The sequence below is a fragment of the Notamacropus eugenii genome, chromosome 2 (assembly GCF_028372415.1).
Source record: "Notamacropus eugenii isolate mMacEug1 chromosome 2, mMacEug1.pri_v2, whole genome shotgun sequence".
In the NCBI taxonomy this organism is placed as follows: domain Eukaryota; kingdom Metazoa; phylum Chordata; class Mammalia; order Diprotodontia; family Macropodidae; genus Notamacropus; species Notamacropus eugenii.
This window is the reverse complement of record NC_092873.1, coordinates 384,750,364-384,768,127: the sequence shown is the minus strand read 5'-3', so window position 1 is coordinate 384,768,127 and position 17,764 is coordinate 384,750,364. Positions and strand designations below refer to the sequence as shown.

Genomic DNA, 17,764 nt, shown 5'->3' with positions numbered 1-17,764 from the left:
TCTAGGGGCACTGCTGAAGGGCTAATAGAAAAGTGGTGTCTTTAATGCTTGTGTCTGGTACTGAAGGTCTCAGGATCTCAGTGTTAAACTGGTTGGCTTCAAAACTTGCTATGATCTCTGCTCCAAGACTCTTGGTTGATTGCTCTCCTGACCTTTTGAAGATCATGAGATTAAAGTCATCTCCAATTTCTTTCACCTACAAAAAGAGAAAGCAAAGGCAGAGGCAAAGAACCTAGGCCCATTTTCATGGGGTACATGTCTACACTTAAGGCCTCTCTTCTTACTGCATTATTTTTCTTCTATCACTGGCAGGAATGAGTCAGACCAAAAGGCATAGGCTAGGATTGACTAGTGCCTTTTGGATAAGCCCTACTTTAACTTCCATGGCCATTCATTGAGGCTCCTCTTTATCACATGGTTGTCAGATTGGATCCAGTTATCTTCTGTACATGCTTCAAAATCCATGTGGGGAATGCATCAGCCAAACACTCTGTGGGTGCTCAGGCCAATTCCCCATTACAGTAACTTGCCCAAAGTCACACAGGCAAAAGGTGTCAAAAGTGGGATTCCAGTCCAGGCCCTGTCATTACTTTGGTTTTTCCTACTTCTCCCCTCCTTGTCCCAAACATCCTTAAAGGATATGCATGACCCAGTAACAACTCCTAACTGCTCATTTGATCACCATGACTAGGGGAGTTGGGTGACTGAGTGAGGCAGAGCCACCATTGCTCCTAGAGTATGAGGAAGAGGGTAGAGAAATTCCCCTATTGCTGTTCTGAGTCCAAATGAGAGCTGACAGCATACTGAATCAGTGTGCTCAAGAGAGAGGGTGGAGATCTTCAGTCTCTCCCTATCTATCGGATCCTTTCCTGCTACTTTTAAGCACATCCATGTTTTCTCTTCACTTGGTTCAACCATCTCTGCTAGCTATTACCATGGGTCTTTTCCCTTTAGTGGTTTGATTTCTTGAGAAAACTGAACTCCCATTTATATAGAGCTTTAAGGTGTACAAAGGGCTTTGCAAATGTTTCATTTTATCCTCCCAACAACCCTGTGAGGTAGCTGCGATTATTATTCCTATTTTACAGATAAGAAAACTGAGGCAGACAAGTTAAATATCTGCCGTTAGATGTGAACTCAAGTCTTCCTGACTGCAGGTCAATTACTTTATCCACTGTGCTACTAGCCTGCTTCAAAAGCGCCGGTTTGACCATGTTCCCCCTAGAATGACTCAATAAACTTCAGTAGCTCCCAATTTCTCCCCAGATCAAATATGAAGTGCTCTGTTTGGCATTTAAAACCCTTTCCTACCTTTTCAGAAGTTTTGCACATTACCCCTCTCTGTGTGTGCGCTACTCTCCATGATTTGTTGAAATTGGCCTTTGAATATGATGTACATTTCCTGACTCTGTGCATTTTTTTTGCACTATCTGTCCCCATGCTTGGTGTGCTCCCCCTCTTCACCTCTCCACTTCCTGGCTTTCCTGGTTTCCTTCAAAACTTAGCTCAGATCCCACCTTCTACAGTAGGCCTTTGCACTCCTCTGCCACTGCTAGCACCTTCCTTCTGAAATTATCTCCTGTCTGCACTGAATATATGGCATGTTCCTAGTTATTTACACATCGTTCCCACCATTAGGATATAAATTTCTTTAGATGAGACTGTGGTTTTTTTTGCCTTTCGTTGTATTCCTAGAGCTTAGCATCGTGCCTGGCAGTAATTGTTTCATAAATGCTTGTTGAATGACTGCCTACATAAATGTTGACTAATGGAGACATTAGACTTGGGTGGGATTAATCATGGATCGGCTCGCCAGCCTACTGATATTCTATCATCGAAGCTGTTTGCTTTTCTCTGGTCTATGGTTTTATGCCAAGGTTTAGTTAGTTTTTACTTTGCTATCCTTAATTATGGAAAGCTTCCTGGAGAGCAGAGTTTGGAGTGAGAAGAATGACTTAGACTAATGCATGTTAGATGAAAAGAATGGCTTGTCTGAGTTTGGATGGGGGAGTGAATGTAGGTGGGCTTATAAACAGACTGACTTAAGAAACAAGGGTGGGAAGATGGAGGCTTACTGTTGGGGAGGGGGTCTTGAAGCTTAGAGTGAGGAGTTGGCTTTTCATTTGGCAGGTGGGAGGGAAGCACCATAAATTTTGGGGCAGAAAAATAAGAGGACTTGAATTGCCTAGAAGACAGTACTAATAATAGTAAAAACATTTACATGTTTCTTATTTGATCTCTTTGGGGTCTTATAATAAGCCTATAAGATTTATGCAAAGTAAGTACAACAGGTAATACTATTCCCATTTTAGGGATAAACAAACTGAAGCTTACAGGGGAAAAGTGACTTGCAGATCAGTGGTTACATAGCTAGTGTCAGAGATTTAATTTGAACCCAGGTCTCTTGGACTCCATGGCTAGGGCTCTGTCCAGGCCTCTCCAAGGAGACAAGTGGTCTTCTGGATGGCAGAAGAACTGAAATGGATTTGTTCTCATTTCTTCCATTATTTCTGCTTACTGTGTAACTTCAGGCTTTCCTTGATTATGAAAGAGACACCCCAGTCTCCTCTTAGATAACCTATGTTGGGCTTCTTCACAGTCACAGGGATTCTTATCCTCACTGATTGAGTCCCCTGCTCTCCTGTCGGCACCCCAGCCTGGTGGAGCACCTCAAGTTTGCACAATGCACCTCTTAGGATTATTCAGGTTCTTTCGCTGGGATGTTACAACTGATGTTACAAGCCCCAGCATTTTCCTTCATTTCCTGTCAGAGGAGGTCCATGACACCAAAAAATGTTAAGAACCCCTTTGTTAGTATAATGTTTACTCACCTTGATCTAAGCTCATGTCATTATATTTGTGACCTTAAACTTATCTTCCTCTTCTCTTCCCTTCCTCTCCACCTCTCCAGCCATTAAGTGCAGCTGGCATCCTGAGCTCTTCCTCTAGTACTTCCAATCGGTCAAGGAACCGGACCCGCTACCGGACCAAGGCCATGAACTCTGAGGTTGATGAGAGCCTCTTTGGTGGTGGCAAGGTAACCTCCTGTTCTTATCTAACATCTGGTAATGCCTCCAAACCCCTTTTGTGATCTCCTTTTTGAAATACACACATGGATTGCTGCTGAGGCAGTGGCCTAGATTGCTGCAATTAATGATCATGATACCACCTGCTAACACAGGAGATATTTTTCAGTAGTCACTGAGACCAGAGTGGCAGAGCTGTAGTAGTGCCAGCAGTAAACTGTGGGCATGTGAACAAAGTGACTTATTTTCCTTCACCCCCAAGCCCTCCCTGCTTTCCAGCCTTTAAGAATAGCTAAGATGCCAAGAGGAAGGCTAGAGGAGCTATTTGGTACCCACGAGTGCATTACAGATCACCTGATTTTTGAGGAGGGAGGAAGGGTGGTGGGTGGGTCCTGGGATGAAGACATTTGAGAATGACCAATAGAAACCAACCATGCAAGTACAGAGTAGCATTTTGTTGCTCTCTCCAGTTTTCTCCATCCAAAGGAGCAAAACTCAAGAAATGAATTTTCCCTTCCTGCTGTAATGTACCTTGATTTTGTGAAATTTGCTTCCTTTCCTACTGGTCCACTGGATAGAATTCCTTTCCCAGGGAGCCCAGGGCCAATGACTATTTGCAGATATGGTCTAAAGCAGGGGTCACCAGTTTCTTGAGTCCTGAGTGCCACTAGCAGAATTTAGTAATGCCCATGAGCATAAGACATAAATAGAGGAGGAAACAGAAAATAAAAGAGAGGGGATTGGGAAAGTAGAAGAAAAAGGGACAAGCAAGAGAAGGAAAAAGATGAAACAGGTACTTCTGGTGGGGAGTAGAAGGTGATCACTAATAACTTTTCCAAGTAGCACCAGTGTCCCTGATCTGAACTATCCAGAGTGGAATTGTGAAAATCTTTCCAGATTTTTTCCATAAGCATGCTTCCTTTTAGAAGCTTGCCAAATTCCCACCTAGCATTTGTCAATGTACCAGTGCCTATTGATGGGAAAAAGGAGGTGTGGTTTCACTTGATGAAAATAAACCCTGCACCTGTTCTATGGTCAGTGGAACTTGTCTAGGCCTGGATGTGGCTAAGTCTTCGATGAACAGTTTCTCCTGGTAAGAGAATGGATCAATCTGGAGAAAGCCTTGCCTTCTGGTCTATTTCCTTGGGCTGCATACCTGGGGGTGGAAAAACAAGGCGCTGATTTGGCGGTAGGTGGCAGGAGTTTCCCGCAGTCTGTCTGATATCCACACAGAAGTCCAGGCCGGGCACCAGGTGGCAGCAGCATCTTAGAGGAACAGCTTTTGGAGAGTCAGATTCCTATGGCTGGGAGGACCCTTGAGAAACTCTCTGGTTCAACCCTCTTTCTGCTGCTGGGCAGAGCCACACCTAAAGCATTTCATGCCAGTGGACACCTCTCTTGTTTCTTAGAACCTCCAGGGACAAAGCTCCCACAGCTTCCCTCACTCTATACTGTAAAAAAAATTCTGTCTAATCTGTGTCCTTCCTGCTATATGGTTCTAAGTCCAATGCTAACCTGAGTTTCTTCGTCCAGAAAATGAGGCTAATCTTTAAAGTCCCTTCCAGCTCTATGTTTTTGATTTGACAAGTGTTCAGAGAAGTTGCTGAGGAATTCTCCTGGTTTAGATTGGTTGATTTAGCACCACGCTGTAAACTGGGGAATCTTGGATCATTGAAGGAAGAAAGAAAAATCAGATTAAGTCACTGATTCAAGAGAATCTATGAGTGACTTCACCAAACCTAGGGCACTAGAACTCATGAGTGTGATGAAGAAGAAAACAAATTATGAAAGGCTATCAAAGGATCCGTGGTTCAGATGTCAGCTCTACTGTTTATCTTGTTGTATGACCTTGAGAAAGTTACTCAACATTTCTGGGGTTTGGTTTCTTCATCAATAAAATGAGAGAGTTGGATTAGAATTCAGGGCTGGAGAACCTGTGGCCTTTGACTGAATTCTAACTTCACGGAACAAATTGCCTTAATAAAAGGATTTGTTCTGAAAAATTTGAACCCAGTCAAAAGACCATACATAAGGACCCAGAAGGCCACATGTGGCCTTGAGGACACAGTTCCCCACCCCTGGCACTGATCATTACGGTCATCTCCAATTCCTAAGGTTTTTGCTTCTCTCCCCAAACTGTGGAATATCACAGACATTAGTTTTATGCAGACATTAGTATGTCCCCCTGTTTTTTGGAGAGGAAAGGGATGTCCTCCTCAAAGTATATTATGAGGTAGAAAAGTATGTTATGAAGTAAGGACATTCTTCCTCAGCAGCTACTGAATAGGACTATCATGGGGGGCAGGTGGGGATGAAGGAGGAGGAGGAGGAGGACGGGACAAATGTTAAAAACAAAACCTCAAGCTTCAGTTCATTTTCAAATAGACAACATGGCCTAGTTTTTCCTGTTGTCCAACATTTATTACAATCTTAGGGCCTGGGCCTCAGTTTCTTTTTTTAGTGCTTGCTTGTTGGGTGGAAGGAGAACCCAGGTGAGGTGATTCCCTGGGACTCAAAGGGTGGGAAGTTTGTGTGGCCAGTTAGTGAGCTGCCCCTTCTGGCCTTGCAGCTCCCCCAGCAGGTCCGCTGTGAGAGCCCCATTGTGCTTCTAAAGAACAAGCATAGTGTCCCGAAGAACTTGGGCTGGACCCACAAACCAGACACCATCCGGCTGATCACTCGAGACATGGTCCGGGATCTAGTGTAAGTAAGTGGGCCCAGTCACCCTTCCCTTTACCTCTTCCCTTTTAGCTTAGAAGATTGTAAAGAAATGAGAAGAGGATTCCTCCTGCTTTATCTTATCTTATCAGTCCTTCTCCCACTCTTGTGCTTTTTGGTTTTTTCCTTTTGTTTTAGGGTTTGGAGTTTTTCCTTTAACTTGCCCTCTTCCTTTTTCATCCCTGCTTTATACATCATTGTCTTATCCTGTTTGTCTCCTGATTCCACGTTCTTTCTTTCCCATTTCCTTCAGCTGACTATAGGGCTTAGGAACTAGTAGAGGGGAAGGGCTCATGGGATGCTTGGATCCTCCCCTCCCCTCCCTTTCCCTCCCCTCCTCTTTCCCACTGGTGTTCTTGGTAAAGGGAAATTAGCTGGATGAGTCAGTTCCTTTCTGGTGCCTTAAGAGTCTGATGCAAAGGAAAACTGACCAGCTGCCTAATTAACCTCTTGGCTTCTTCCCAGAGTGGCTGGCCACAAATGGGAAATGCTAGGTTCCTTTGGGATTAGCTCAGCACTGTTTCCTAGTGGCTCCCTCCTTGTCCTGGTCCCCTCCTCCTAGATCTGGGCCTGGCTAGGAATCTGGAAATGAGCCACTTCTTTGTAGTAGTTGGTACTTAGCTAACTCTGTAACTGTCCATTCCCTTCCCTCCTTCTCTGGTCCTACACTCTGGGCAGCTCCAGGAAATCACAGGCCATGGAGACATACTAGGCATGCTTCCCTGAGAACTGTCTCTTTGGTTACTCTTATTTGCAGCTCTGGGATAACCTTATCTTTGCTTAGCCCAAACCCATAACATTCCCATTTAGCAGCCCTGAGAGCCATCCACAAGTCTGAGGTCTGGGGCAATTATATAAGGTGACTGTTTGTCATTTTTTAGGGCCATAGAAAGCATCAAGAGGCACATTAACCTGGTACTGATCCATACCCAGGGCCTTTGGTGTATTATCTTAGGTTCTGAGCATATTCAGTTATTCCAGATGCAAGACTCCATTGGGCTGCGCCACTTGGTTAACCTCGATGTCCTGGCCAAATCCCAAATATGCTTTCTCATTCTGTCTGCCTTCTGGAATCCCCCCATTGGTTTTATTAGATGAGATTTCACTTCCTGTCTCAAAGCAACTGCGTCTTATTCCTGTGTGCCTGTTAAAATGCCTCACCCAGAAGCAGCTTCATTCCTTAGGTGCCCCCCCCTCCTCCCCCACCTTTAATATATGTCATTTGTTTATAATCATTATAATTAGTTATTGGTTTGTTGAGTGCGTTGGGCAGCTGGGAAGGAGAGGTCTATAGACATGTCAGCTACTATTGTTGATCAGAGATTTTAATTAATATTTAGTGTTCAAAGCTTCTGTCTGGGCTGGATGAACAAGGATGTTTAGGTGTTTCTCTGCTAGCCTTCATCCTGCCTATTTAGAGAGAAGCTCCATCCCTTAAACTTCCCTTTTTTGATTCCTTGTGATAAATGGACCCTATGGGGTCCAGTTGGCTTGGGTGGAAATATCTCATGTTGAGGAGCTGACTGGGAGTCAAGGGGTGGGCACTGTGGTAGGGACAGGAGAAAGGAGCAAGGAAGCCCAAGGTGTGTTAGTGTGAGTTTTCTCTGTTTGTGTGTGTGTGTGTGTGTGTGTGTGTGTGTGTGTGTGTGTGTGTGTGAGAGAGAGAGAGAGAGAGAGAGAGAGAGAGAGATATTCATGCTTTTTTTCTCTTTTTTTCTTTTCTCCCTCCTTCCCCTTTGATTTTTATCTCCCCTTTTGGTTATACCTCCCATTAGAATCCCCACAGAAGACCCTTCAGGGGAGTCTCTTATCATCAGCCCTGAGGAGTTTGAACGAATCAAGTTTGCTTCCCAAGTCCTTACCAAGGAAGAACGAGATGCCGTGGAAGAGGCTCACAGAAAGGAAAAGGCTGATGTCTTGGTAGCTAACCTTGCCAACCTTGGCCTCTGTGGATCCACTGGTGGCTTGGGGATGTGTTGGAGAAGTTGGCTTCTCACCAGATAAATTAAAAGACCCCAAAGGAAGGAAGGGATGGAAAGTTAGCCTGAACTCTAAGGAACATTCATTTTTTGAAAACATGACAGAAGAGCTCAGCTAGGATGATGACCAAAGACACTATGAGTAGTAAGGGCATTGGTGAGGATGGAGCTAAGGGATGAAACTTTTTGCTTCTTAGTGATCAGGTAGAGTGAGGAGTAGAAATCCCATTGGAGCAAATTGGAGAGATCAGCCCCAGGATAATATATTTAGGCAACAGTCCCAACCTCAGTGAGACTTCAAAGTCCCTTTCACCTTTATATCTATGATATTAAAAAATGGATCATTCATCCCTCCACACACCCTGCTGAGATGGACTGATCTCTCCCAGAATGCAGTGACCCTTCGAAAGCAGATGATGAAACAGAAGGAGATGGTCCGGCAGAAGAATAGGAAGCTCAATGACCTGGAGGAGGAGGCCAAGGAAAGGGCGCAGAATCTCCTGGAGAAAGCCAATGCCATGAGGCTGGAGCAAGAGGTTGAGGTCAAAGATATGACCCAGGTAAGGAGCCCAGTGAGGCCACTGGCTGTCTCCTATTCTTGTCCTCGCTCTGGGAAGTGTTGGCCCCAAGCTGGAGGTACCCACCAAGGTCAAAGAAAGCAGTCATGTGTACTGGAGGCTTGTGAAGAGATCATGGATGAAAGATGGGAGGTGAAGACCAAGCTGTTCCCATGGTAGGAGTGCCTGCCATGGAGACCAGATAACCCAGATGGCTCAGTGAGCATGAAATTTGGTCCTGTCCTTTCTATTGTGACCATAGCAGGTGGCCCAGGCAGTGAGGTTCCAGTGCTGAGAAAGGGGAAAGCTGGCACTGCTGTCTTGGTGCTAGAAGTGCTCCAGCCATTTACATCTTATTTCTCTTGGTTCATTTAATGTCCAAATGCAAGAAGTTTGTCATTCTCCCAGGAGCACTAATTCCTGCTCCTCTACTTTTGATACTCTCAGTTCTTACTCCTCTCCTTTTCTCCAGGGTCTTTTACCCCGCTTGTTCCCTCTTTCCATGCTTATCTATAGGGATCTCCTTCCCTGACTCTCAAATCAAGCTCTCCTAACCTGAACCCCCCCCCCCCAAATGCAGGGATTGGGATTTTCCTAAACGCATTCATTTTTACCAGAAGCCATAATGACTCATTGCTGGGTCTAGTGGTCTGCATTCTATGCTCCACAATTCAATCACATCTATCCACATTCAATCAATCCACAACCAGAATCTATTAAGCACCTAATACATGCTAGGCACTGAGCATGCAAAGGCAAAAATGGAATAATCCTTGCCCTCAGGAAGTTTTCATTCTATCAGGGAGGCCAACATGTATATAAATGAGAATGCACAAAATAAATGTAAGATACATTTTGGGGGAGGAGGCACTTATAGTGGACCATAGGGGACAGGGATCTGGGAAGACTTAATGTATAAGGTTTCACATGAGCAGACTTTTGAAGGAAACAGGATTGTAAGAAATAGAGGTGAAGTGGGAGTGCATGACAGTAATGGGGATTTGCTTGTGCAAAAGTCCAGAGGCGGGAGATGTGTGTGAGGAACAGCAAGAAGGCAGAGTGTGGAAAGGGGCATAGCATATAGCAATGGTATCCAACTCAAACAGGAGGAGACCACCATATCGAATGTAAGGATCCCCGCAGGCCACAGATTGCCTTAAAAAACCACATATTAACATTATCTACATTCTATTGTATTTTTATTTTGATAAAAGTTTTATTAGATATTGTTTAAAATTAATATAATTAACAATTAATTTTAAATATTGGCACCTCTGGTATATAGTATAGTAAAATTAGAAAGATTGGTTAGGGCCAGGTTGTGAATGGCTTTAAAAGCTAAACAGAGCAACTTATATTTGATCCAAGTGGGCAATTGGAAGCCATTTGAGTTTATTGAGTTGGGGGTGGGGGGGGAGGTGACATAGTCAGACTGACACATTATGAAAATCACTTTGGCAGCTGTCTAGGAGAGATTAGAGGCAAAGAAGCCTATTTCTGAAGTTGAGGTGAGCGGGGATGAGGGCCTGAAACTAGAGTGATGGCCAGAGAGAAGGGGACAGAGGTGAGACACATTGTGGAGGTAAAAATGACAAAATTTGATGATTGATTGAGTGTGTGGCCTGAGAAGAGGATATATGTACATTATGCATTCAGGAATTTTTTTAAAAAGGTGAATATTAAATGTTCGATTTTTATCACACTAAATAAACTAAGTTGAACTTTTTAACAAATTAAAAACTCAACTTTATTTAAAAATGAAAACTTGAAAAAATGAGATACCAACTACTAAATTTCTTCTGAAATAGAGTATGTTTGAGACAGCTGGCACACTCCACAGATACATATATGAGTAAGGAGAATGACCAATGCTGGCACTTAGATTAGAGGATCTGAGTTCAAACCATTTCTGATGGTTACTTGTGTCTTTAGGCAAGTCACTTAACCTCAGTAAGGCCTCAATTGCATTTTCTGTAAAATGAAGGATTTAGATTAGGTGACCTTTAAAGACCCATTCCAGCTCTGGATATGTGGTCCTATCTTGATATTTACTTTTCTGTGCTTCTGATTAATTAGAACTAGGGATTTCCACTGGTCTTTGGAGAGGAATCAGTATTTGACTCTCATTTCCCGCCATCCTTCCCAAACTGCTTTTTTTATCATACACACACACACACATACACACACACACACACACACACACACACACACACACACACACACACACACACACACACACACACACACACACACACACACACCCCTAGTCACTCTTTTCATCCCTAAACCTAGCATTATAACCTCGTATTCACTCCTCAGATAATCCGAAATGCCAGGTGTCATGCCATCCGTGATGCTCAGATCCTGGAGAAGCAATTAATCCAAAAAGAGATGGACACAGAGGAGAAGCGACTGGACCAGATGATGGAATTGGAACGGCAGAAATCCATCCAGAGGGAGGAAGATCTATCTAGGAGGCGAAAAGAGGAAAGAATACGGTAAGCTGTCTGAGTTGCATCTTCGTGTACAATCCCGCTTTAAGCCCATGTTGAATATCAATGGAGGAAGTATTAGGAAGCTATCTTATCTCCACCAATAACAGATATTACTATTGTGAAACTTTCACTAAGTGCTATAAAAAAATGTCGCAGGAAGAGAGACAGCATCCACACCTGGACTTTGGACTCCACTTTGGTGGAGCTGACTCTCCATCCTAGTTGATTCCTGTCCTTCCCTGGCACCCGGAGGTTCCTGGATTTCCCTACTTTGCCTGACCTGATGAAGGACAGGGCCTCAAATCCAGCAACCTTCTGATTCCAGGACCAATGTTCTTTCAATTCAATCAGGTTACCACATGGGGTGACCTTGTGTGTTTGCCTGTGAGAAGCAAAGGGGCAAAGTGGGTCAGAAGAATCACCTGAGATCACCTGAGAAAGACTGGAAGAGTGTTGTGAACCAGATGGTGCATATTATTCCTGAATTCCCTCTCACTATTTAGAGAAGGGGGTTTTTCAAACTGTTTTCTGACCATCTTGTGGGAGGGGCTAAAGATGGAGGATAAAGGAGAGATGGAGACCAGTGGTTTCTAAGATGCTAAGTTCTTAAAAGTGGGGGTTGGACTGGATGGTTTTTATGATTTGTAGAGGAAGACGGCATATTATCCAGCAGATGGAAAAGAACCAGGAGGAACGGTCACTGCAGGCAGAGGTCCGGGAGCAGGAGATCCAGCAGATGTTACAGTATATGGAGCAGCTCCAGGAGGAAGACATAAAGGTAAGGGAGGGTGAGAAAGACTGCTCTGTCTTACTGGGCAACTCATCCTTTACTTTTTCCCTCCATTACTCCCATGCTCCCCCTAGCTCTGGAAGGTTTGCTGCTCTGGGACTGGAGGGTACCAACAGACTTTTTTTTTTTTAATTGACTTTTTAAGTTAAATTTTTTAAACTAAAATTTTAATTTAATTTTGGGCCACATTTGTTATTTCTCAATAAACAGCACCCCTCCCTCATCCCTGCCATCGTTTTCCCAATCAAAACTGGCTAACACTGATTATGACTGATAGCACAGGTAACTTTTTACTTTTAGCAGAAAGGAAATGTATTTTACCTCTGTTACAGGCAAAATATTTATCAGATATATGCCCATTTAACATCATCCTCATCATCCTCATCAGTGTTTACTATTGTATAAAACAGTTATTCATACATGGTGCTGGACTGAATTGAGTAACATCAGTCCTTGCCTTCTGGAGGCTTACAGGCAAAAGCAAACCTATCAGCCCAGATGGGCAGGTCATGCTGAATAGTTTTTACTTGTAGTCAGTAAATGATAACTATGCTGTAAATCATCAGTGTCAAACGCAAACAGAAATGGGGCCACAAAGCCATATAGAAATTGACTTAGAAAACCATATGTTAACATCATCTATGTTCTATAGTATTTTGGTAAACATTTCCCAGTTTACATTTTAATCTGGTTCAGGCTGTACTTGGGAATGATACAGGGAAGCTTGTTTAAAGCCTCTATTGTAAACTACCTCTTAGTTATCTGCAGGTGGATTATCCTCTTGGTAGGTTAAGCTGGGCAGTACTCTGGTTTGGGAACTTGCTTGCCCTAGTCAACTCCTGTGCTGCTTTGTGGCAACTCTCTATCCTTATGTTGTCAAGGATTGTTATATACTTAGGCAATATGAAACAATTAGGAAGGTATATATGTTGCAAAAGAAATGGTTGAATGCATGCCACAGCTAAATAGACTGGTTTTTAAGAGTCTCTACCCTTTGAATTATCTCTTCTATTGCCTTGGTTTATTTGCATAGATAATTCAAATGACTATGTTCATAGGAAGGGTAAGTGAAGAGGGAATGGGAAGAGTCCATGGCCAGGCATTCTACAGTCATATTGGCCTCATATTCATAAAGGTTTAAAAAGCATTTTGGCAAAAAGCCTGTGAGGGAGATAGTACAAGTTTTATTTCCATTCTACATGTGTGAAAACAAGGAGAGTTTGTGCCTTGCTTATGGTCACAAAGCTAGTATGCGATGGGATTCAAACCGGGTCCTCTGACTCTTCAGTGGAGTTTATGTCAATGACTTCTGGCCTTATGAAGGAGGTGGGGTTCCAAGAGCTATTTGAATGACCAAGAGACTTGTCAGTTTGGGGAAGGGAAGAGAGTCACATGACTTTGCTTAAAGAGAAAGATTGGACCCAGGAAGCATAGAGCAAGCTTGGCTTGAGTGGTCTGGTAGCAGACCATGCTGTTCCTGCATTGGACAGCCACGCAAGAGACAGAGATGGAAAAAAATTAGGTAGGATCTTGGAGGGATGGCCTCAGGTTTCCAGTTTAAGCTTCAACTTTTCAGGTTCAGGAACTTGATTTCCTTGGTCCATCCAGAGGTAATCAAACTGCTGAACTGGTTTGTAACAATCAAGGAGATTGGTTAGGAATTTGATTAGTCTGAACCAGAAAGCTGGCTTTATCTTTTCTTTTCAAAGAGGACCAGTGACATCACAGGGTAATGTCCTGACTTGCCCATGAACTGGATTTAAACGAAGCAGACTTACACAAAGCAGTCAGCTTCACTCTCTCTTTCAGAGTCATTGAAGTCCAGTGGCTGGACAAAAAAGTCAGGATGACTGGTGATAGCCTGGGATGCAGTGGATGGCCTCAGCACCTTTGATGTGTGACCAAGCTCTAAGCATGCCACAGTGCCTCAGCCACCTTTATGACCGTTGGAACAAATTGTTCTCATCCGCCCATTCCTCAGGGGGAAGTCTTCACATGCTTGGGATAGACATCCCCCTAATTCACTGACAGTTTTATGGCCCGTTGGTTACCTTCAACCTATTTTAGCTGGTCTGCTGAGATGATTTACTGGGGTGTGGCCACTGCACATGCTACAGATTTTTGGAGCCACAGGTGAGAGGTGAGTGCCAGGCGGACACCAAAGGTAGATGAACAGTCCTGAAAAAGGCTTAGCAAGCCCTTCCTCCAGAGGTGCTGGTTCTTCTTGAATACCCATACATTCTACCACAAAGCTGATTTATTAATGTCTGATGAAAAATAGAATTGAAAATATTTACCAGGTTTTTATTATCAGTTGATCAGTGCATTACCTTCCAACAGGGAAGTCTTCTTGAAAAGCTAAATGGATCTAGGACAAAGGGTGCTAGGTGACGATAAAGGATTTTGTCCTAAGGCTCTAATAGTTGATGCCACCTTCTTTGCTGTGAGGATAGACCATGAATTGTAGCATCCTAAACTATTTTGTCTTCAAAATGGTAGATATGAATAATCTCCCTAATCTTGCATCTTTCTCTCTGCCTCACACTTATGATACCTGCTCTTCTCATCCATCACAGTCTCTGATTTCTTCCTTTTCATCTAATCTGTCATCATCTTTACTGTGGTCTCACTTTTCTACCCTTCTCAGTCTTAAACCTATCATCAGCCATTTTAGTGATGTGTGGCTTACATTGTTAGACTTGTTCGGTGCGGACTGAGGCTAGAACACTAGGAAGATGCAGAGAGGCAGATTTTAATAAGATACTAACAATTAAAGCTGTCAGAAAAAGTTCTTCCTCTCAGATCCTCTTTTTCACCATCCTTTTAGTCACACAGGAAAGAAATTTCAGTGTTATCTTTAACTCTTTCCTCTCCCTCGTACCCCAAATTTAGTCAGTTGTCCAGTTCTGTTGCTTATTCCTCAGCATTGTCTCTTTTAACTGCCCTCCTTCTCTTCAGTTATACCACTACCATTATAGTTTAGGTCCTCACCACCACTCAGGACCCCTGGACTGTTTCAATACCCTCACTAATGGGCTACCTGCTTTTAGACATTATCTCTCATCCATCCTTTATGCAGTTGTCAAAATAATTTTTCTAATGGAAAAATTTTATAATATGTACTGCTCTGCTCAAAAATCTTCAGTGACTCTCAATTTCCCATCAAGTTCAAACTCCTTCACTTAGCTTTTAAGACCTACTACAGTCTGGCTACATAGCCAAACTGGACATCCTGGTTGCTAGCTATCTGCCTGACTTGTCTTACCTGCTTTCATTTCCATGTATTTTTACACAAGACCCATGATTATAGAATTTCAAAGTTGGAAGGGATCTCAATGACCCTATAGTCCAACTTACATCTGAATAATTCTCAGGGCAACATATCTAACCAATGATCATCCATCTTTTGCTTAAAGACCTCCACTGCGAAGCAACCCACTAGCTCCCAGGGTAATTGCTATGTTCTTCAAAAGATCAAGACAATATTAATAACAATAATAACAAGAGAGAGGAAGGAAATATACATTTATATAGTACCTACTATGTGCCAGGCACTTTCTAAAAGCACTTTTTAAAAAAAAAAGCAAAATAGCTGATATGATACTCAGAACAACCTGCAAGGTAGGTGCTGTTATTATTCCCATTTTACAATTGAGGAAACAGACAAACAACAGTTAAGTGACTTGCCCAGAGTCACATAGCTAGTAAGCATCTTCTACTATATTTCTTTCCTTCTCAGTTTTTCAAATACCACGGACAAATGAATTGGTAATCATATCCACTGGTTCTTTTAGGCTCTGATGATGTAATTCATCAAGGCTAGTTTACTTGAAGTCATCACAGGAATTGTTGGTGCTTTCCTATTATCTTCTTCCTTGGGTATCAATTCCCTATTAGATGTTTTTGTTCTGGCATTTCCAATCTTAAGGTTTATAAGAGCATCGATCATAGATCTGGACCTCAGAAACCATCTAACTTATTGGCCACTTTTTACATATGATGAAATTGAGACCTTGCCCAAAGTCATCCAAGTAGTAAATATCAGGTGCAGGATTTTCAGGGTCCAGTAAATTGTTCCTGCCCACCTCAGTCATCCCCTATCACTTCCAAATATTCAGTCACTATCTGTAGAATTTATAACTTCCTGCCTACAAACGTGCCCAAGTCTCCTTCATCCTTAAAAATCTCTCACCCTACAATTTCATCAAACTATCACCCATTAAATCTTTTTACTATCACAGCCAAACTCTTAGAAAAAGCTCTCTATACTCATTGCTTCCACTTCCTCCCTTCTCACTTCTCAACCTCTTGTAATCTGTCTTCTGTCCTCACCATTGAATGGAAGCCACTGTCCAAAGTTACCAGAGGTCTTCTGGTTTGCCAAATCTGATGACCTTTTTTCAGTCATTCTTCTTTTGACCCTCTCTGCAGCCATAGATACTAGTAACTACTCTCTTCTCTCCTATTTTTTTTTTTTTGTGATACTGTTGTCTCTTGGTTCACTACCTTCTTTGTTGCCTTTACTGGATCATCATCCCTTTCCCCTGTCTGTGGCTCTATCCCAAGGGTTCTGTCTCTATCCTCTTTTCCCTTCACCTCCATCTCTTACAATTCCATTTCCTTCAAAACTCTGTTCATGTGAAGCCTTATACATGAAACCTTCCTAGATCCCCACCCCTATCCAGCCTACAACTAGTGCTTTCTCCCTCAAAATGTGCCTTATATTGAGTCTGTACATTCTTAATTATGTGCATATTGGCTTCCCTGATAGAATGGAAACTCCTTGAGGTCAGGGACTGTTCCACCTTTGCCTTTGTATATTCAAGACCTGACATGTATTAGATGCTTAATAGACTTTTCGTTGATAGATTGATTGAATGTGGAGCACAGAATGTGGACCACTAGATCCAGCATCAGGTTAAATGATCTTCTCTAAGTGGATGATCCATAGATCTTCTCTCTAGTGCTGCATCACCAACTGCCAGATGGATATTTCCCACTGGATTTTCCATAAGCATCTCAGCCTCCAAAACAGATTTCACCATCTTACCCCTAACACTTAACTTCTGAACTTCCTTGTTTCTGTTGAGGGCATTACTATCCTTCTGTAGCTTCTCAGTCATAGAGTTATCTTTAGTTCTTCACTTTTTGTCATGTCACAAATCCAATGCCACAAGTCTCTTGAGAAAGCTCCTTTTTTTTTTTTTTTCCTTTGTGGCTTCAGAATTCCATTCTTGAGAGCTTCCTCTCTCTCTGGGACTGATTTTTCCCTGTAGAATTTTAGTCCATAGGATCCCACCTGTCTTTTCTCTCCCTTTGAAATTGGTCCTTTCCAAGCGTAGGGTGCACAATAGATGATCCTTGTTCTCCTTTGTTCTTCTATCATAAAATCTAGGAGGGAGGGGTCATTTCGCCCAAAGGGTCATATCATTTCCATCTCAGCAACCGGTTCTCCCTGTTAGGGAGAACTACCTCCAGAACAGAATTTCCCCTCCTTGGTTCCTCCACCTTTTGAAGAATGAAAATATCATTAAGACAAGTCAAGAAGGTATGAGCTGCTCTGATCTAGCAGACAGACCTCCAGCATGTTTGCATGTTTCAAGGGTCCCATGACCATATCATGCTTTTGTGGTCTGTTCCCCAAATTCATCTAGTTTGTCTTTTGCTCTAAGTGGTATGTAATAAACTCTGCAGTAAAATCTTGCATATTTCTTTCTTGTGCCCTCTTCCCTTAGCATAGTACCTGGGATTTGGGAATATTTAATAAAGATTTTTCATTCTTTTTTATTCATCTAATCTATTAATCTTCACCCAAGTGAAGATCATGCTTTACTACACTTCTCTCCTCTAATTCCTGGTATACAGGTATGCTTTCTTGCTATGTAGTACTATTGTCTTCCTTTTATTTATTTCATCTTTTTTTCAAAAAAGGTATAGCTATCCACAGTCATTCCAATCATGGGACATTCTCCAGTATCAGTGATAGCTCTGAGTTCAGATTTGCTTTACAACCTCTGAGCTCATCTTATTTGTCACTCAAGCTTAACTGTAATTAGGGCAGGGAAGGGTGTGTGGGGGTTCAAGGAGGATGAGCCCCTCTGGTGTGAGGGCTTACCTAGCCCTTTCAAGGCTGCTCCTCCACCTTTGGTATCCATCTTCACCCAACTCTCATCTGTGGCTCCAAGAAGCTTCAGTATGT

At 42.7% G+C, this 17,764-nt stretch overlaps 1 protein-coding gene across 1 annotated transcript in view; it reads left to right on the top strand.

The window, feature by feature from the left end:
- CFAP45 (cilia and flagella associated protein 45) overlaps nucleotides 1–17,764 on the top strand; it is a 48,309-nt gene that overhangs the window by 12,814 nt on the left and 17,731 nt on the right. Inside the window, exons 2-7 of the mRNA XM_072647368.1 lie at nucleotides 2,912–3,037; nucleotides 5,596–5,729; nucleotides 7,520–7,664; nucleotides 8,113–8,283; nucleotides 10,600–10,778; nucleotides 11,424–11,553. Coding sequence (XP_072503469.1) covers nucleotides 2,912–3,037; nucleotides 5,596–5,729; nucleotides 7,520–7,664; nucleotides 8,113–8,283; nucleotides 10,600–10,778; nucleotides 11,424–11,553 — 885 coding nt within the window. The remainder of the gene's footprint in view (nucleotides 1–2,911; nucleotides 3,038–5,595; nucleotides 5,730–7,519; nucleotides 7,665–8,112; nucleotides 8,284–10,599; nucleotides 10,779–11,423; nucleotides 11,554–17,764) is intronic.